We start from the raw sequence: 18,900 nt of genomic DNA, 5'->3' as shown, positions 1-18,900 counted from the left end.
GAAAAAAAAAAAGAAACAAAATAAAAAGATGAAAAAAAAAAAAGAGTATAATAAGCTACAGAAATACTGCCCCTTGCAATCTAGATGCTCAGGACATATTAAAAATTTGAATCATAATAAGCCTAATTCTGAAAAGTTAAATAAGTAAATCTCCTTTGCAAAAAAAAGAAAAAGAAAAAGAACCCATTACAGTGTTCTAGCTTTAGACTTTTCCTCAGCAACACTGCTTTATAAACCTGGTACTCCTTAGTTACAAACCTTTAAAGGGTTCTCTGACTTGGCAACCATTAGCTCAAGGTTTATTAATTTAATATTTCAGTAAGGGATTCACTAAATACCTGAATAGGGAACTCCTGCTGCCCAGGTTCCATTTACATCACATGAATGTACGTAAACGGAAGATGGAAGAAATGTTCATTACAGATCAACATCAATTTATGAAAATTTCAGAAAACGCTTTAGAGGTCAGAATTTAACTATTAGCTTACTTTGCATACAACTATGGAAACTTATTTCTTCCCTACTTACTAAACTCCTAAAAATTCCAGAACCACAAGGCTTTATAGAGGAAAATGTTCATGAGCTCTTGCAGACATGCAGGCACCCCAAGAAACAATTCAGTTCCACAGCTTATATAGCAAAGTCGGACAACTTCATGATCTTTGCTTTCCTATCTACAAGGCAATACTTATTTTGCCTATTTCACTGGAATACTATCAAAACTGTGTAATATGTAAAACTCCTCTGAAAACTAGGTATCTTTTTAAAAAGCTGGGTATTTTATAAGACAGTTGGGCCACAAGCTGTGAAAAGGTAAATACTAACCCCAGATTATGTAAATTATAAGAAGAGATGATAGTATCTTCCACACAGCTCCAAAGTAAAACAGCCATTTTTAGTTTAAACAAACTAACCTTGTATATTGTCCTTCTTCAGGTCTAGCCGTTCAAGTAAGGGAATGAGGTAGGCACCGCTCTTGCCTGTTCCATTTTTTGCTCTAGCTAAGATATCCCTACCAGATAAAGCAATGGGAATGCTCTCCTCCTAAGAGACAAGAAAATGCAAATTACTTGTGAATAAAAACAGTACATAAGCAAATTATTCTCTAAAATATACTGGAGGTATACCTCTTTGGTACAGCTTTCAAGTGTCCCACATTTGCATTTTACAAGAATAGGCAGAGACCAAGTAAATCATCAGTCAGCATCGCCATCATTATCAACCAGTATTTATGAAACTGCTCACAGTATATTATTAAACTGTATCCCGGGGGCGCCTGGGTGGCTCAGTCGTTAAGCGTCTGCCTTCGGCTCAGGTCATGATCCCAGGGTCCTGGGATCGAGCCCCACATCGGGCTCCCTGCTCGGCGGGAAGCCTGCTTCTCCCTCTCCCACTCCCCCTGCTTGTGTTCCCTCTCGCACTGTGTCTCTTATCAAATAAATAAATAAAATCTTAAAAAAAAAAAAAAACCAACTGTATCCCAATGTAATAAAAACTATATGGATTTGTATGTGTGGGAATGTGTAGATCTAAGGAAGCTGGGCATCTACAACAAAGAAAACAAAGAGGAACGTGGGCTAACACAAATAAGACTTGAATAAACAGAAAAAACGGTGAAGGACATTTCATAACGAAAAAGTGGGAGAAAAAAATGGCACGAACAATACAAAGGAAGATTGTACGTTTTTAGACACGTAAGCCAATTTAAGCACAATGAAAAATTGTAGCTTTGACAACTCATCCTTGCAAAAAATAGGAATCAACTAGAAAAGTTTAACTTCCGGTCCTATTTGATTTATTGCATCATATAAGCTCACAATGTCAATGGCTCACATCCAACTTCTCTGTCCTGAAATGTGCTCAATTGGAGGCTCAATTCTATTCCAGTTATCTTAATCCACGGTCACATCAGAGCGTGACTTTTCATTTTCACATTTAGCTTACTTTGTCATGTGTGTTTTGCAAAGATAACATTTCCTACTAGGACAAATTACCTAAACAATAGCAAAGGATTCCTCCAAATTACTGAAAATTAAATACACATATACACATACACATATACAGGCAGAAGAGGTATAAAGAGGGAGGAATAAGAACATTTCCATATCTAAAACTAAAATTTTTAATTTTAATTTCTAAAACCAAAGAATTATGAAAGTAAATTAGGAAAGAGATTCATAATCACTGTAACAATCATTTCTATACTTAAGCTAATGACCAAAAGAACTATCTCTAACATGTTAAAATCGTTATTACAGAAACATCTAATAAGCATCGTGACTTGCATTTCCCACCATAATACTCATCCTACCTAGAACCCATCAGAGGGGTCAGACGGGTTCCATATGATCAGAAAAAGAAACACAGCTCCCAGAATTTTAAAAATGGTCCAATGACAATACTCTTGTTACCCTCTGTTCCTATAACCAGCATTAAACAGTCTGATTATAATAAAGCAGGTCAAAGAAAAAAATCCTTGGCTTTGCCCCTTTGGGTCTTAATCTCTTCCTTCCTACTTTGAATCAACTCTGTTAAATCTACAGTTGCTCTGGGGGCTTATTACCCCCACGGGTTCATTTTCTTCCAAGGTTTTTAAATAGGCTACTTGCACACTACTCAATTCTATAGCAAAATAAAAGGCTAGGTGGTCTCCAAGCGCCTCCCAATGACTTCTCAAGTCAGGTTCTTTAAAAGAATAAAACTTTTGAATGAAGTGAGGCAGGTTAGAACTAGCTTAAGGGTATCCTAATTCCCATTTTGGGTTCACCTTCTAACTTAGATTAAGGCCACTAACTTCTATTCCCTTGCACTCTCTGATAGGGTTTATGCTCTACAGAAACTATTTAAAGACTTTTTTTTTTTTAAAAAGTAAGCTAGTCTCTAAGTTAAGATACACTGATATTTTGCCCCATATGGTGAGCAGTCAGGGAATTCAACACATCCACACTGTCTCTTACCACTGTTTGCTAGGAAGATTATGTAATATGATGAAAGAGAATTCAAGTCAGGCTCAGACAACTGTGAAACCCAAGAGGAAATCATGGGAGCTACCAGGGAGAAAAGAAAGAAGGAAGGAAGCTAAAAACTTTAAAAACTGTGTGCTGATTCAGATACTTTGTTATTTATATCCTTTCAAGTTAGGTATTTTTGTTTTATAATAAAAACATTCCCACACAAAAACTTGTATGTGAATGTTCACAGCAGTATTCAAAACAGCTAGCAGTAGAAACCACCCTAACAACTGACAGATAAACCAAATGTAGTATAGCCATACAATGGAATTATTATTCAGCAATGCAAAGACAGGAAATACTAATACATGCTACAACATGGATGAACCCTAAAAAATGCTAAGTCAAAGAAGTCCCTCACAAAAAACCATATATGACTCCATTTATATGAAATGTCCAGAACAGGCAAATCCACAGAGACAGAAAGTAGATTAGTGGTTGGTTAGGGCTAGGGGAAAATGAGGGGAGACTGCTACAGCAGTTTCTTTTTAGTGAAAGTGTTCTAAAATTGATTCGCACAACTGTGAATATACTAAAAACCACTGAATTGTATACTTTAAATGTGTAAATTGTGTGATATGTGATTTTTATCTTAGTCAAGTTACCAAACCCATGACAACCCCACAACAACCTGAGGTCTGATTCCACCACCTTACCTCTCCAAGGCCATGTTCCGCTGTACGGTGGAAATGACCCACTAAGTATTTGTTGTGTTTTGGCTACCCTAGGATCCATTTTCCCTTTCCTAATAGCACCCTTTCTTCTGAGGAACTGCATGTCCCTCACCCCACTGGATAGTCTAGGCAACCTCCCCAGCTAAATGGGAGACATCAACTGAAGCCAGGCCAGCTCCATGCTCCCTTCTAAGAATTTAAAGTGTTATAGTACATCCCGTAACAATTTGTAGCTTCCTAAGCCCTTCAGAGCTGCCTCGGTCCTTGGTCAATTCCAAGTGTGACTTTTCTCACTCTTGTGAACTCCTCTGACATTCTTTCAATAAATTTCCCTTTGCTAAAGTTAGCCCAAGTTGGTTTGTTGCCTACAACCAAAGCACAGTATACCTTCCAATTTCCTAGTACTGAGAAGCATCTGATAGAAGTGTGGTACCTAAAAAAGCTGAAAATTGCCCCATTAGCTGTTTTTTTTTTTTTTTTAAGATTTTATTTGACAGAGAGAGACACAGCGAGAGAGGGAACACAAACAGGGGGAGTGGGAGAGGGAGAAGCAGGCTTCCCATGGAGCAGGGAGCCCAGTGCAGGGCTCGATCCTAAGACCCTGGGACCATGACCTGAGAGCTGAAAGCAGACGCTTAACGACTGAGCCACCCAGGGGCCCCCATTAGCTGATTTTAGAGTAGTAGTTTCTTTTTACCTCCTAGGGCCAGCTGACCTTACAAATCTTAATTTCAAGGGAAAAAATAGTATGAGTATGGTGGAGGAGATAGCAATGGTTGTCACAGGTATCTATCTATTGCTGCCCAGAAAAAAGGATATGGAAGATAATAATTTCAAAAATATCTCTAACTTAAGAAACACACCCCAATTTTACCACAGTAACTAATGAGGAAATGCATTTAAAGACTTTTTTTTTTTTGCAAACTTAGGAAAACAATTCCTATAATAAGAAATCCACGTTAGCCGGAGAAATGATTTACAAAGGATTAAGAATGCTGTAATACCTATCAACAATAAACTATTAATTCTTATTAAACCTGGTTGACAAAATAATTTCTCAAAATAGTTGAGATTCTTGACCCTGATGTGAAATTTTGTTGCCAACAATAAGGAATTCCCATGTTTCCCTCAATAATGGACTACCTGCCATTTCATCATTATCTTATCTACAAAGTCTTCAAAAGTTGCGCCTACGGTCTGAAGCAGTAAGAATTGTCATTTTCAATCACCGCAAAGTTAATACAGTTGACCCCTGAACGTGGGGGTTAGGGGCACTGACACCCCACACAATCGAGAATCCATATAGAACTTTTGACTCCTCTAAAACTTAACTACTAATAGCCTACTGCTGACTGGAAGCCTTACTGATAACGTAAATAGTCATATATTTACGTTAATGTAAATTAACATACAAAACATTTTGTATGTTATATGTAAATAAATGAAATTAGAGAAAAAAATATTAAGAAAATTGTAAGGAAGATACATTTACAGTACCACAGAAAAAATCTGCAGTTCAAACCCTTGCTGTTCAAGGGTCAACTCTGTAAGGTTTCATAATGTTAAGCAGAATAAAACAGTAGGTTCTTAGGCCTTCCAAAGAAGTCTGCGCTCCTATAAGGCTATGCCTTTAGAGTGGCGTAGTTATGCTAGCTATGGAGCATAGCATTCAGAACTAGAACTAGAGTCACAGATGGCTACACCAAAGAAAGATGTGTGGGGGCAAGCTGTAGTATATCTGGTTCCAACCTGTCAGTGTAAAATATTCTTTTTGGAGGATATAATTTTAAGTGCCTCATTGTCCAATAATCTTACAGCCAATAAAATTTCACCATCTCTTAAAAAAGATTCAAATGCAGAGGACACCCATCTGATCAAGAAGGCTTCTCTGTTTGGGAAAAAAAATGCCTGGGTAAAACTGTAAACTAAGTACTATGGAAGATAATAACTTAAAAACAACAGGAAAACAAGGAAAGTAGGTAAGAACACAATGAATAGAAGGCAGCCAGTCATGAGGTTAGATTTTACTACAGGATTTCATTTCTTTTTGGTTCTAAAATCCTAATATTTACAGTTTATTACACTGAATAATTCTAAGGAACATCTTGTGTTTTTCACAGATTTTGGGCAAAACAAAAGGAAGAAAAAGACAATGTGAATGGTGGTCTTAGATACCTAAAATAATACTTTATGTTCACACACTGCTTTGCTATTTTGAAACATTTTGTTTACACGTTACATTTAATCCTCACAAAAACCCTGTGAGGGAGATTACTTATTATTTCTACTTTACTGAAAAAGCTAAATGTGAGACTGGTTAAGTGGCTGGAAAGAGAACTGTCTATATGTTATACTAATACTGAAAGTGCAAATAACAAAGTCAATTTTAAATTTTTTTTTTTTTTTAAAGATTTTATTTATTTATTTGAGAGAGAAAGAGCACAAGAGGGGGGAGCGGGAGAGGGAGAAGCAGACTCCCTGCCGAGCAGGGAGCCCGATGCGGGACTTGATCCCGGGACTCCAGGATCATGACCTGAGCCGAAGGCAGTCGCTTAACCAACTGAGCCACCCAGGCACCCCAATTTTAAAATTTTAATACAAAGGTGAGAAACAGGAGCCAGCAAGGGTCCATTAAGAATTAAGTCAGCTAGGAGCACCTGGGTGACACAGTCGGTTGAGTGTCCGACTTGGTTTCGGCTCGGGTCGTGATCTTGGGGTCACGGGATCAAGCCCCACGTTGGGCTCTGTGCTCAGCGCAGAGTCTGCTTGGGTTTCTCTTTCTCCCTCTGCCCCCCACCCCCGCCAAATAAAATCTTAAAGAAAATGAATTAAGTTTGCTAAGCGAACCAATCTTTTTTTTTTTTCTTTTTTTGAGGAAAGCAGGGGCATTTATTCCTTCCTGCCTCCCCATTGCCTTTTTTGATAAAACTACCATATGGAATAATAACTCGTAACTATTATAGAGCATATATCATCTACTAGGCACTATACCAAGCATACTAAAATGAATTACCTCACTTAAATCTTCACAACTCCTCTATGATATATACTATTATATCAATTTTATAGGCCAGGAAACTGAGGCTGAGAGAGATAACTCAAATAATCAACTTATAAAGGAGTGGAGTTGGGATTCAACGTGGGCAGTCTGACTGCAAGACTAGTTCAATAGTTCTATAGACCAAGTTAACCTGTGGACGTGTCAACCATAATTTCATCAAAGCATTCTAAATACCACTGAACATCTGAGGGCCCATTTCCTGCCATCCACCTTGCTAAGTACTGGAGATATAAAGTTGAATGATATAGTCCCTACAGTAGAAGACTCTCATAAAACTTTTCATCCCTGTAAATAAAATGGATTAACATGAACTACATTATAGAAAAGTAAATTTCAAAATATTTTCAATATATGCACTCAAATTGCCTATCTGGTGATGTATAACCTTATCTCGATACTTTCTCAGCCATCATAAACTTCTTTAGTTTGTCCACAAAGGCAAACAAAGGTGAAAACCCCTAGGCAACCACTATCCCAGTGTTCTCTGCTTGGAATATGGATCACTTCCTCTAATGGCTACATATATATGCAATTTCAACTACAAAGGGGCACACGGAAATTATCTGTACGATTAGCTGTCTTATCCACCTGACTGTGAGGGCAGGAACCCTGTCTTATTCATAAAAACATCTCCAGTCTCTAACATTTTCTAGGTTACTCAGTACATGTTTGCTCAATGAAAAAATAATGATGTCACAGGGTTTGTTCTTATTACAGCTTCGGTTTCACAGTTTTAATTAACATGTGTGTTTGTATCTACATATATGTAGATACATATACATATGTCTACACACATATATACATTATGTATATAATACATACATATATTTCCTTGTTCTTTTCACCGAAAGGGCCAAAGAGCAAAGAGTATACACACTATGTAGATTTAAGTCTCTAATACTACTATCCCACTAAGCAGGGCTCCTTGGAGAAACGGCTGATTCCAAGGCTGGGACAAGATAGGTATAGATAAGCTCAGCATCATGATATACCAAAAAGGAAGTACTCAAGAAAAATGAAGGGGGTGGGGGAGGTGAGGAGTGAATAGGCAGAGCACAGAGGGTTTTTAGGGCAGTAAAACTACTCTGTCTATACTACAATGATGAGTACATGACATCACACATTTGTTCAAACCCACAGAATGTACACCACCAAGAGTTGGCCTTAATATATATAATGAACTTTGGATGATGTTAATAGAGGTTCCTTAGTTGTAATAAATGCACCATTCTTATGAGGGATGTTGATAATAGAGAAGGTTATCCATGAGTGGGGACCAGGGTTTATGGGAAATCTCTACAACTGCTGTGAACTTAATATTGCTCTAAAAAAATAGTCTACCAGAAAAAAAGCAGGTGTGTGTACATTATAAAAACACAGGGACCAGCTTGAAGGAGCTCACAATGGCCAAAAATGGGACAATGTGACCATAAAAATACCATGGGGGGGGAATTTGTGAGTCCACACTGATAATATACAAATACACGAAGAGATAGGGAAGGCTTTTTTTTTTTATTTAAGATTTTATTTATTTGAGAGCCAGGCAAGGCTCTTCTTTACAAGGCCAAATGTGGAAGGAGTGCTAGCATTGGAAACACAGCATAATCTATCAGAGTGAAGATCAAATCATGCAAGAATCACCAATGGATGCTAAGACTAGGGAGAAATTCTGATGGAAGAGTAAGATACCTGCATGGTCTTAAAGTGCTTCCCACAAACTGCTTATTAGTTTCAAGGGAAGGGGGAGAAAAGCAATTATACAGTAGAAAAATCAGACACCACCTTGAGACGATAATCAAAATTAAATTCACCAATGAGAAATAGATGGACACTGTGTATACCTCCAAATGTGGTGGCTTGAGAAGGCCATAATGTAACTTCTACAGCAGTTTGGCTAAGAATGCATAACTTGAGGCTAATCACATGGAGACATGACACAAACCCAAAATGAGGAATATTCTATTAGAAAAAAAAGGGCTGTATTTTTAATGTCAATGTCATAAAAGACCAAAAAAGACTAGGGAAATGCTCACAACTAAAAGAGGTTAGAGATCTAACTAACTAAAATGCAATACCTGATCTAAGGAGGCATCCTGTACAGAAAAGAAAAAAATAATGCTCTAAAGGACATTTTAGGGTCACTTAAAAATTAGAATACAAATGACAGATAAGATAGAAATACTGTATTAATGTTAAATTGACCAAAGATAACTGTACTATGGTTACACAAGAAAACATCCCCAGGGGCACCTGGCTGAGTCAGTTGGTACAGCATACAACTCTTGATCTCAGCCATGAGTTCAAGCCCCACGTTGGGAACAGAGCTTACTCAAAAAGTCCTATTTCTTAGGAAATACACACTGAAATATTTAGAGGTAATGGGCCATGATTTTGTGACTTATCTTTAAATGGTTCAAAGAAAGTGTGTATGTGCACATGTATACACATGAGAAAAATGCTAATTTTATCATTCACACAGATCAAAAAGTATGGAATGCTTAACTCATAACATCACATGTGGATGAAAAGGGAAAACATACCTGAATAGGAGATGGCTTTTCCCAGCCCATTTCAAAAATTCCCATCAGTAACTCCCGTTTCAAACAATAATCTTCAAACTCATTTCCTTTTGTGGAGGTCACATCCTAGTCAAACAAAACAAATGAAACAACAAAATAATAAAGTACAACTGTGTTCCTTTGGTAGTTACTATGCTTAAGAAAGAGACTTACTCTTCCTCTACCCCATTTAAAATATAAATATATGCAAATAAGTTCTCTGTCTTGGTCTGTATTTCAAGTATTCCTAAGGAATAACCACTCTTTAACACACACAGGCCCACTTAAAAATTGTTTTGGGGAAAGGCCACCCTGTGGTCATATTCTTCTGAGGACTGGTTGAATACTGTTATTTCTATGTAAAGCATCATGCTGTGAATTACAAATCACAATATGTGAAGTCAAACTGTAGCTCCACCACTCATTGCCTGCAAATATCCTATTGTAAATAATTTTGATTTCTCAGACTTAGCACTATTGACATTGGGCCAGAAAATTCTGTTATAAGGGGCCATCCTGTAGCATCCCCCTCATCGAGTTTAACAAGCTGTGATAATCAAAAATGTCTCTAGCTACTGTTAAATGCCCACTAAGGGACAAAAATCACCCCTAGTTTGGGAACACTGGGCTAAGAGAACGAATTTCTCAACTTCCTTGTCCTCATCCACAAAATAAGGATAATACCTAACCTGAATCTTACTGTAATTGCTGGGAGCCTAAGAGAATTTTGAGAAAATGCCTTGCAAACAATGAAAATACTCCATCAAAGTTAAATAAAATATACAGATGTATAAATACAGTATTTAATATACACACACATTACTGTATTAATATAATACTCTAAACAGTGAAAATTTTTGGCAATTCATCATATACGATCCATACAATGTCAACCACTTCAACGGAAGAGTAAACACACAGTGCCTGTTGTTATTAAGTAACCACTTCACTTTTAGAGTTTCCACACCATTTTTCCACTTGAATTTTACAATCAACTTACCGAAGTTTTGATTCTTAGATCCTTTGGAGGGAGTTTTAAAGTCTTTTTCCAGTCATCACCAGGTCTACAGAGAATATAGTAAAATTGAAGCATGAGAATTCTTAGCATCACTATTCTAATAATACAAAGATGATTCACCACAATTACAATTAAGTTCTAAAAAGCACAGTAAGTTTAATATATTGTCATTTACTTTGGAATATAGTTAACAGAAATAAACAGCATTAGAAAAACTGTTCTTCTTAGAAAAGAACAATCTAGAGAGGATTAAAAAAAAATCAAGAATAAAAGGGAGTAGTATCCATACTCTTAAGAGAAGCAGTGTAGTATACAGTGCAACTGTTGTCCAAACTGGTAATCCCTGTGTTTTGTTTGACATTAGTGTGTTTTGATTTTTTTTTTTTTTTTTTTTTTTTTTGCGAGAGAGAGAATGAGAGACAGAGAGCATGAGAGGGGGGAGGGTCAGAGGGAGAAGCAGACTCCCCGCCAAGCAGGGAGCCCGACGCGGGACTCGATCCCGGGACTCCAGGATCATGACCTGAGCCGAAGGCAGTCGCTTAACCAACTGAGCCACCCAGGCGCCCTGACATTAGTGTGTTTTAATTTAAATTAGTTGCCAACAGTTAAAAATGAGGAGATTTCATATAGAAGTCCAGATTCTGGCTTTTCTTGGAAATAAAAAAAAAAGGACGCTTTAGCAACACTAGTTCCAAACTTCTGCACAGCAACAGTTTGACAGAGATTAATAACTGGGAGCTTTTTTTTTTTAAGATTTTAATTTATTTATTTGACATAGAGAGATAGCAAGAGCAGGAACACAAGCAGGGGCAGTGGAGAGGGAGAAGCAGGCTTCCCGCTGAGCAGGGAGCCTGATGTGGCGCTCGATCCCAGGAACCTGGGATCATGACCTGAGCTGAAGGCAGACGCTTAACGACTGAGCCACCCAGGCGCCCCAATAACTGGGAGCTTAAATCAAGCAGCAGACTCCTTTAGATAAAACAAGTACCTTTCCATGTGGCACAGTCTCCTGTAAGCATCTGAGTTTCTAACTTTTGGTGACTAATTAAAACCAAGGGCTCTAGGGCGCCTGGGTGGCTCAGTTGGTTAAGCGACTGCCTTCGGCTCAGGTCATGATCCTGGAGTCCCGGGATCGAGTCCCGCATCAGGCTCCCTGCTCGGCGGGGGGTCTGCTTCTCCCTCTGACCCTCTTCCCTCTCGTGCTCTCTGTCTCTCATTCTCTCTCTCTAATAAAATAAATAAAATCTTTTAAAAAAATAAAAAAAAAAACCAAAAAAAAAAAACCAAGGGCTCTAAAGTTTCAGACCCGAGGTCAAGCTCTGACTCTGACTACTCATTATTTTTGTGACTTTGCAGCAGTTACTTTTCTAAGCCTCCAATTCTCTCATACATAAAGGGGGTTGAGAATTATATCAAATAATTTACATAAAGCCCTAGGCATAGTTCCTGGCAAAATAAGAACTCAGGGGGTGCCTGAGTAGCTCAGCTGGTCAACCATCTGATTTTGGCTCTGGTCATGGTCTCAGGGTCCTGGACTGAGCCCTACATCGGGCTCTGTCCTCAGCACCAACCCCCAAGTAAATAAAACCTTAAAAAAAAAAAAAAAAAGGAACTCAGTATTAGCTGTTAATGACTATCTCTCAGTCTTTCTTTACTGAGAATGGTGAAACCAAATCTCTTTTTGGTCAGGTAAAAACCTCAAATAATACTCAAAGCGTCTAATGGGAAAAAAATGGTCAATGTCATCTTTAAAAGAAGGTTTCACTTATTTCATTATAGCGACTCTTACATAATCAGAGCCCCCAAAACATATCAAGAGTCTTGATTTAGAAAGAGAAGCACTTACTTTACTTAAAGCTAGGTCCCATATAATTTAAGATACTCTAACACAGATAACTATTTGCTACCAATTCCATGGGTACCAAAGCCTTTCACCTCTGCCTATAAATAACACACCAAAGTTCCTGAGCAAAAATGTCAGTTGAACATCCTAGTACGCCAGCTTGCCACTGTCAAATTCAATATAAAGTGAATAAAAATACAGAAATACAATGGAAAATCTTACCACAAGGAATTTATAACCTTAGGAGTTAAAAGACCCAAACTATTTAAAATGAGAAAATAAGTGATAGAGATTAAGTATTAGAAGAGTTCTGAAGACAGTGATGCAATCTAGAAGCCTTCATGGAAGAGATGACAGATTAAAAAAAAAACAACTGAGATTTAAAGAACCCACAGAATGAAAAAGAACCCGTTAATCCCAGGCAGACCAAAAAAGAAAAAGCAAAATCCTATTGCCTGAAATCAGAATTTAAGTAGAAAATAATGAAATAACACAGCTTTATGTTTAAAAATAGCCTGAATTTTGCTAGCCTACTCATATTTTGTCAAGACAAACTACAATTTAGAGAATACTCTTGATTTCTATACTAATTAAAGCTTAAAAATATGCAAAAAAATAACAGAATATGCATTAATACCAATTCTCACAATGACCAAACCAATTCCAACAGGAATTAATTCTTAGAGGTCACTAGTAAACCACATTCAAGTAACCATCTATATGATATTCTGGTGGCTTTTAAGTGCTACTTTTCTTTAGGAAGTGCTTCTGAGGCATGGAAAAGATCTAGGTTTAATATAACACACACTTTAGTTCAGTGACCCAGAGAGAATGGGAATTCTTAGCACCACTATTCTAATGAGAGATTTCATATGAAGATTTCAAGAGAATCAATCAATCTCTATGCCTAGATTTTTTTTTTTTTAAAGATTTTATTTATTTATTTGACCGAGAGAGAGACAGGAGACAGGGAACACAAGCAGGCGGAGTGGGAGAGGGAGAAGCAGGCTTCCCGCTGAGCAGGGAGCCCAATGTGGGGCTCGATCCCAGGACCCTGGGACCATGACCTGAGCCGAAGGCAGACGCTTAACGACTGAGCCACCCAGGCGCCCTATGCCTAGATTTTAACAATAAAGTTAAATGTGAAATGGGGTCAAAAATCTTCAATGTTAATTTTCTATTAACTGAATCTTTAGAGTGATAGTTATCAGTAATAATTTAAAGTGTACACTTAGATGACAAACAGCATATTTACAAGAAAAAATATTCTGTAGTAAGATGAGGCTCTTAAATTTTTAGAGTCAAAGGGATTTAGGACTATTCAGTTCCATGCATTTCCAGGAGTTCAAAATCTTGAAAACCCTATGATATATAACGGCTTATAATTTTTTGTGTGTGTAAAAAGAGAAAGCTTTTTTTTTTTTTAAAGTAGAAAACTAAGTTCCATAATCTTAAATATAAAAAAAAGTCATGGATAAATTTTCTATCAGTGAGCATGTTTGGATTCAGAAGGCTGGGCCAGTCTTTAAATTCAAAAACTTGAAACTGGCTTTAACTGCCACTTAAACTAGGGTAAGGTACAATTACAACACTAGGGAAAAAGCCATACTGGCAAAAACGGGATGAATCTGAGCTAATTATGAAAGCCAGAAATGTTTCAAAAAGTAATGTATACAAAGATAATACATATCATCTGTATCTATGTTTGTTAATTAACCTGAATTATGACAAAAATACATTATTCAATTGCAAATACCCACCAGCCATAAAACAAAGTCATCTGTCTTTTCTTTGCAAACAAAATGGTTAAAATAAGGTTTAAAGTAGTCAACAACAAAGTAGCAAAAAGATACCTCCTTGGTCTCCCAAGTGTTTATTATTTATTCTAACACTTACTTAATAGTGGTGGTCATACTCTGTGCTTGCTGCTGAGTGCCATTATTGATTGTGTTGGTATTTTTCAGCTGGTTCATCTGTTGCTGTGTCTGTGTGCCCCCTCCTCCGGGGCCACCACTGGGCTTCACAGGGCCCCTCAGCTGACCATTTTGACTGGATAGACCCATTATAACAGGGTTCTCTGTTCTGGCCGTGCTCATGCTGTATTAATTGTAAAGATGTCTCTTTCAAACTTCAAAACTTTTGAAAGTCAGTAGAGAAACTGTAATAACAGTTTATTAGGCTCTCCAAAACGAAGAGATAAATATAAGTCTTGCTCAATATATGAGTCCTTTATTGCAATGCAGGCAAGCACCTGTAAGTCTCTGAACGGTAAGCAGCAGTAACTTGCTCTCATGCACCGAATCAACTTTTTATTTTTTAAAAAGCCCTCTAACAAGGTTGAGTTATATATCTGAATTCACTCACTTCAATCTGAAACAAAGAGAAAGCTTAATTAGCAAACACAGGAAAGTTAAAAAAAACTTTCCCTTTTAAAAGAACCCCTTTAGAGGAAATCACTCTAAGAAATAAGAATACAGATGTACTTAGACCAAAACCCTAGCCAGGCTAGGAAGACACAAAAAAATGAACTGCTTCAAAAAAAAAAAAGAACAAAACAAAACAAAAAAACCCAAGCCAATTGAGACCAATCTCAAACATTTTAAATTGTCAGTTCAAAGTAACCCAGAGAAGATGAGGTAGAAAGATATTGTGATTAAATTAGCATTAGCTGTCAAATGGCAATCTCTTCCTTTCAGTTTCCTCCCTGATGAATTCTCTAAAAGTCCCTGCCACCTCTAAAAGTCAATGATTCATTACACTTAATTGCATTACAACTCAATGAAGTATCACACAATTTTATTAACGTAAATCTACATCTTGGAACAAGGCAAGACAATTTTTTTTTTCTATTTCTGACAGCAACTGAGAATTCTTGAAATTAAGTGAGGTTTTGACTTAACTTTATGCTTTCAGGAAAAAAAACACATTTGTGCCTTTATGAATTTCAACCATAGAGGTTCAATTTTATGAAGAAAAAAATTATTTTCTCTCAAATTTTGCCCCTTAAAACAACTGAAACAGTTAAGAGATAACACGTCTACATGTCAAAATCTTTCGCTTGAGAAACAGCCAAGAAAATCTTTAGCTCCCTTAATAAAATTTGAATATTAAAAAACTATTAGCTACATACATTTCAATAACACTTTTCAGAAAGTGTATCCTAACTTAAAATATTTGTTATTAAAAATATCTATAAAAACACAAAAAGGAAATTGCCTGTGTTTAAAAATCTGTGAAAGACTAAAACACACTAGTAACTTTAACCAAACTTTCCAAGAAACCCGGAGTACTAATTAATAGTTGTTTTAAAAAAGAACTGGCCAATCTCCACCATTTTCAATTATTCCCAAAATCAAATTCTTATTTTGAAATGTAGTAAATAAAAACAATTTACAAACGCCAGAAAATAAGGGACTACTCTTCCTCTGCTGGGTTCGTTCTTTTTTAACTCCTTTATATTTCTTACCAAAAAATACACTAGTTTATTAATGGTGATTTTTTTTTTTTTTGGCCAAACACCAAGGATTCCAAAGCAATAAATCTTTTCTAAAAGACAACTGGTTATGTCTTTTTTAAAAACTGAAAATAAAGTTACTCAGAAGCAAATCCTGATTATCACATACACAAAGCTGTATTATTTCTAAGTCTCTTAGAATCCGATGCCTTACGGAGACCGTGGTTAACAGCCACCTAATAATTTCAGTTCAAGGTGGTAAATGGTTTCCTGTATTGACAGGTTTATATTACGATCAACAATATCACGGAGTTCACACAAGACTTGTTTGTTGCCAAGCACTAAGGATGAAGAGGGTAACCTCTAAAGTTTAAAAGATAACATTATTGTCCCTTGAGCCCTTAACATAAGACTTCCTATCTCCCTAGATCCAAAATGTGACTATTACTCCCTTCTTACTTGAACCGAAACCTGCACTGCAGCTTTATGTCTCAGAGAAGGAAATATTCCTCCTACCCCTTCCCAATTTAGACTTGCAAGTTACATTCTACATTTTCAAAAATACTAACGAAACGTAGACTAGCTGGGAGGAGCCCCTCGAGGAGTTAATTACAGCACTTCCCAGACTGTAGTTAGCAATTGACAGTTTCACACCCAAAACACTATCGTCATCTCAGACAAGAGCTTTTGTTTGCAAATGCAGCGCAGTTTCTCTAAGCTTGGTCTGCAAGTTGGAGGGACTGTTTTTATTCTGAAGGGAAAAGGACTGTGGTAGAGAAAAGGGAGTGAGTGATGAGGGAAAGAAACAAGCCAATGATGTGAGCCCCGTAAGTCTGGGGCAATAATTTCTTGCTCCCCCAATACGCCCCCCCAAACCACACACTTCTAGTCAGCCCCCTGTGACCATAAACAAAAGGGTTGGTGCCCTATAATCGCAGCTGCGCCACAAGAGCAGGGAACCAACTCCGCGGGCAGGAAACAATAGGGACACCCCCTATAAAGCCCCAAAGAGAAACCCTTAAGTCAGAAAACCCCTCCTTTTCCTTCACGACTCGGGTCTCCATAATCACCCTCTTGTTACCGACCTACGAGGCCTTATTCCAAGCAAGCAGCAGCGGGTCCTCTTCCAAAACGAGCCCTCCGACACTGCATATCCCTGCCGCCCCCTATAGGGCCGCCTCGTACCCTATAACCTCCACCATCCCCCTAAGTCCTTGCCGCCTCTGTGGTCCCACATCCCCTCGTCTTCCACAAAGCTCCTCTGAGTACTTCGCCCGCTCCTTCTCCGGACCCCTCCGCGCACAACATTCCCAGATTCGACTCTTCTCAGGCGCCCCCACCCCACACGGCTGCCGCCCGCCGCCCGCCTTCCTCCCCGGGGCCCGGCCAGGCCTCAGGCCTCCGCCTCAGAGCGTTCCCCCCCCCCCGCCCGCTGGCCGAGGGGCTTCCCGCGGCCCCGACCGCACTGCTGACCTCGACCCCACCACCTCACCCCACTCCCCGCGGCTGGGGCCCGAGTCCTACCACCGAGGCCACTCCCGCTCGACACCCTCGGTCCTTTATTGTTGACTCGAAGCTCCCAAAATGGCGGCGGCTCCTTCCTCCTCGGAAACCTCCGCCCGCCCCCACCCGGTCCCTCGCTTCTGCCTCCTGCTCCCGCCCCCGCCCCCGCCCCCACCCCGGGGGCCGCTCCGCAGGGCCGCCCGCGCCCGCCGGCTCTCCCGGCCGCCCGACCCTACCTCCGCCGCTGCCCGCTCTCATGGCGCCGCCGGAGTCGCCGCCCGGGCTGAGCTAACTCGGCTGCTCTGCCCCTCCCCCGCTCGCCCGCCGCCCCCTCCCCCTCCTCTCCCCCTCCCCCTGCCTGTCCGCATGGCGGCGGCCGCGGCTCCTCCTCCACGCAAGATGGCGGGAGCTCCGCCGCTGCCGTTGCCGCCGCCGCGCCGTCACGGCCTCCCCGGCTTCGCCGCCGGAGGAATGTGGGCCGGGGAGCCTCCCTGAGGAGAAAATGGACTGCCGTGCTCTCACACCGACTGGGGGCCCCGGTGACGGAGACTCGAAGGGGAAATACGGGTTCCTTTCTGAGTGGGAAGGAGAGCTAGCTTTTTCACAGCTGAGGAGAAATGAGTGGGGAATGGTGGCCGGGAAGAGTCCGCCCTGCCTTCGCCCCCCGCAAGTGGAAAGCGGGGGTTGTGACCAGAGAAGGAGCTGCTTGTTCCCGAGCAAGGACGCGTTCCGAGAACGAGGCGTCCGAGTCGCGGCTCGGGGACGAGAGAGCTGACCTGACATCCCCCGCGGGCCGCGGAGGCTGCCGCAGGACCGGGGCGGGGGGTGGCGCGGCCGAGCCCCTCCGGCTGCGCCTCCGTCCAGGAACGCGCCGAACTCGTGGTCCGGAGGCGCCGGCGCGCGCCCGGGAGTGGGGGCCGGAAGGGGGGCGACGGCCCGGGACGGGGGTGCGGGGGCCCGGGACTGCGACCGTCCCGGCCCCGGAGGGCCAGCCTCCCAGACGCGGCGGGGGGAGCCGGCCTCCCCGACGGGAAGGGAAAGCTGCTGAGGAGTCATTTCTCCTGGAAGTAGGAACCAAAAGGCGGCCGAGAGCGATTCTTTCTTCGGCCTCTCGCTAGAAAGCTACTTCTGTATATCTGTATCTGTCCCCATAAGTACTTGTCATGTCCTAATGTCTCCGCTTATCCTTAACAGAAATATCGGGAGCGCTACTTGGTCCCAAGTAAAACAAAAAATGTGAAGCCAGGAAGCTGGTCAGGTCAAGGGAAAAGAAAAACCTGGGTCTCACCCAGCTGAGAGACGGGCTGCACAGGACAATGGCCAGACCGTGTGTGACAACACAACTCCGACCCCCAATCTCTGCAGCAACCGGCCCGGGGCAGCCAGACCACCGGCCTCCGCAGGGGTCGGCCCAGAATGAGCGGCCTTCGGGTCATTGACTGCCAGCTTCCCCAATTTTTGCCCCTGCTTCTAACTCGGGGCCAATCAGAGAAAGCCAAATATGTTCCCCAAACCAATCCCATCACACGCCCCGCTTCTACTTAGCCTGCCTCCTGCTTCCTCATGCCCACAACCTCCAATCAAAGCGTGCCTCGAGACTTCCCTGTTTTCGCTGCCTGCCTTGGAGTCTCCACCAAACTAAGTGAGGGTGGCCGGCTCCCATGCTTAGCAAGCTGTGGATAAATAGCCTGTTCTCGTTTGGTCGTCTTTGTTTATTTCCACACAGCCAGTGGAAAGGTGGTAGAGAAGTGTGAAAAGCCTGTTCTTGAGATTATGAA

The 18,900-nt window shown here is 40.5% G+C and overlaps 1 protein-coding gene across 5 annotated transcripts in view; it reads right to left on the bottom strand.

The window, feature by feature from the left end:
* The window catches only part of DDX6 (DEAD-box helicase 6), a 34,767-nt gene extending 16,737 nt beyond the window's left edge, over positions 1-18,030 (bottom strand). For 2 of the 5 annotated variants that reach the window (XM_081799336.1, XM_081799331.1), the window contains exons 1-5: positions 17,144-17,264; positions 14,062-14,535; positions 10,305-10,368; positions 9,287-9,391; positions 915-1,044 (exon numbers count right to left, since the gene is read on the bottom strand). In XM_081799336.1, the coding sequence (XP_081655462.1) occupies positions 915-1,044; positions 9,287-9,391; positions 10,305-10,368; positions 14,062-14,261 (499 nt within the window). In that variant the 5' untranslated portion in view covers positions 14,262-14,535; positions 17,144-17,264. Of the gene's footprint in view, positions 1-914; positions 1,045-9,286; positions 9,392-10,304; positions 10,369-14,061; positions 14,536-17,111; positions 17,265-17,358; positions 17,445-17,898 lie in introns of those variants that run through there. The other 3 variants (XM_081799335.1, XM_081799333.1, XM_081799334.1) reach the window with 3 other exon arrangements.
* Between the last annotated feature and the right edge of the window lie 870 nt (positions 18,031-18,900).

The sequence above is a fragment of the Leptonychotes weddellii genome, chromosome 11 (genome assembly GCF_054177405.1).
Source record: "Leptonychotes weddellii isolate Sample4059 chromosome 11, ASM5417740v2, whole genome shotgun sequence".
Taxonomy (NCBI): domain Eukaryota; kingdom Metazoa; phylum Chordata; class Mammalia; order Carnivora; family Phocidae; genus Leptonychotes; species Leptonychotes weddellii.
The sequence above is the reverse complement of the archived record's forward strand: the minus strand, read 5'-3'. Positions and strand labels throughout refer to the sequence as shown.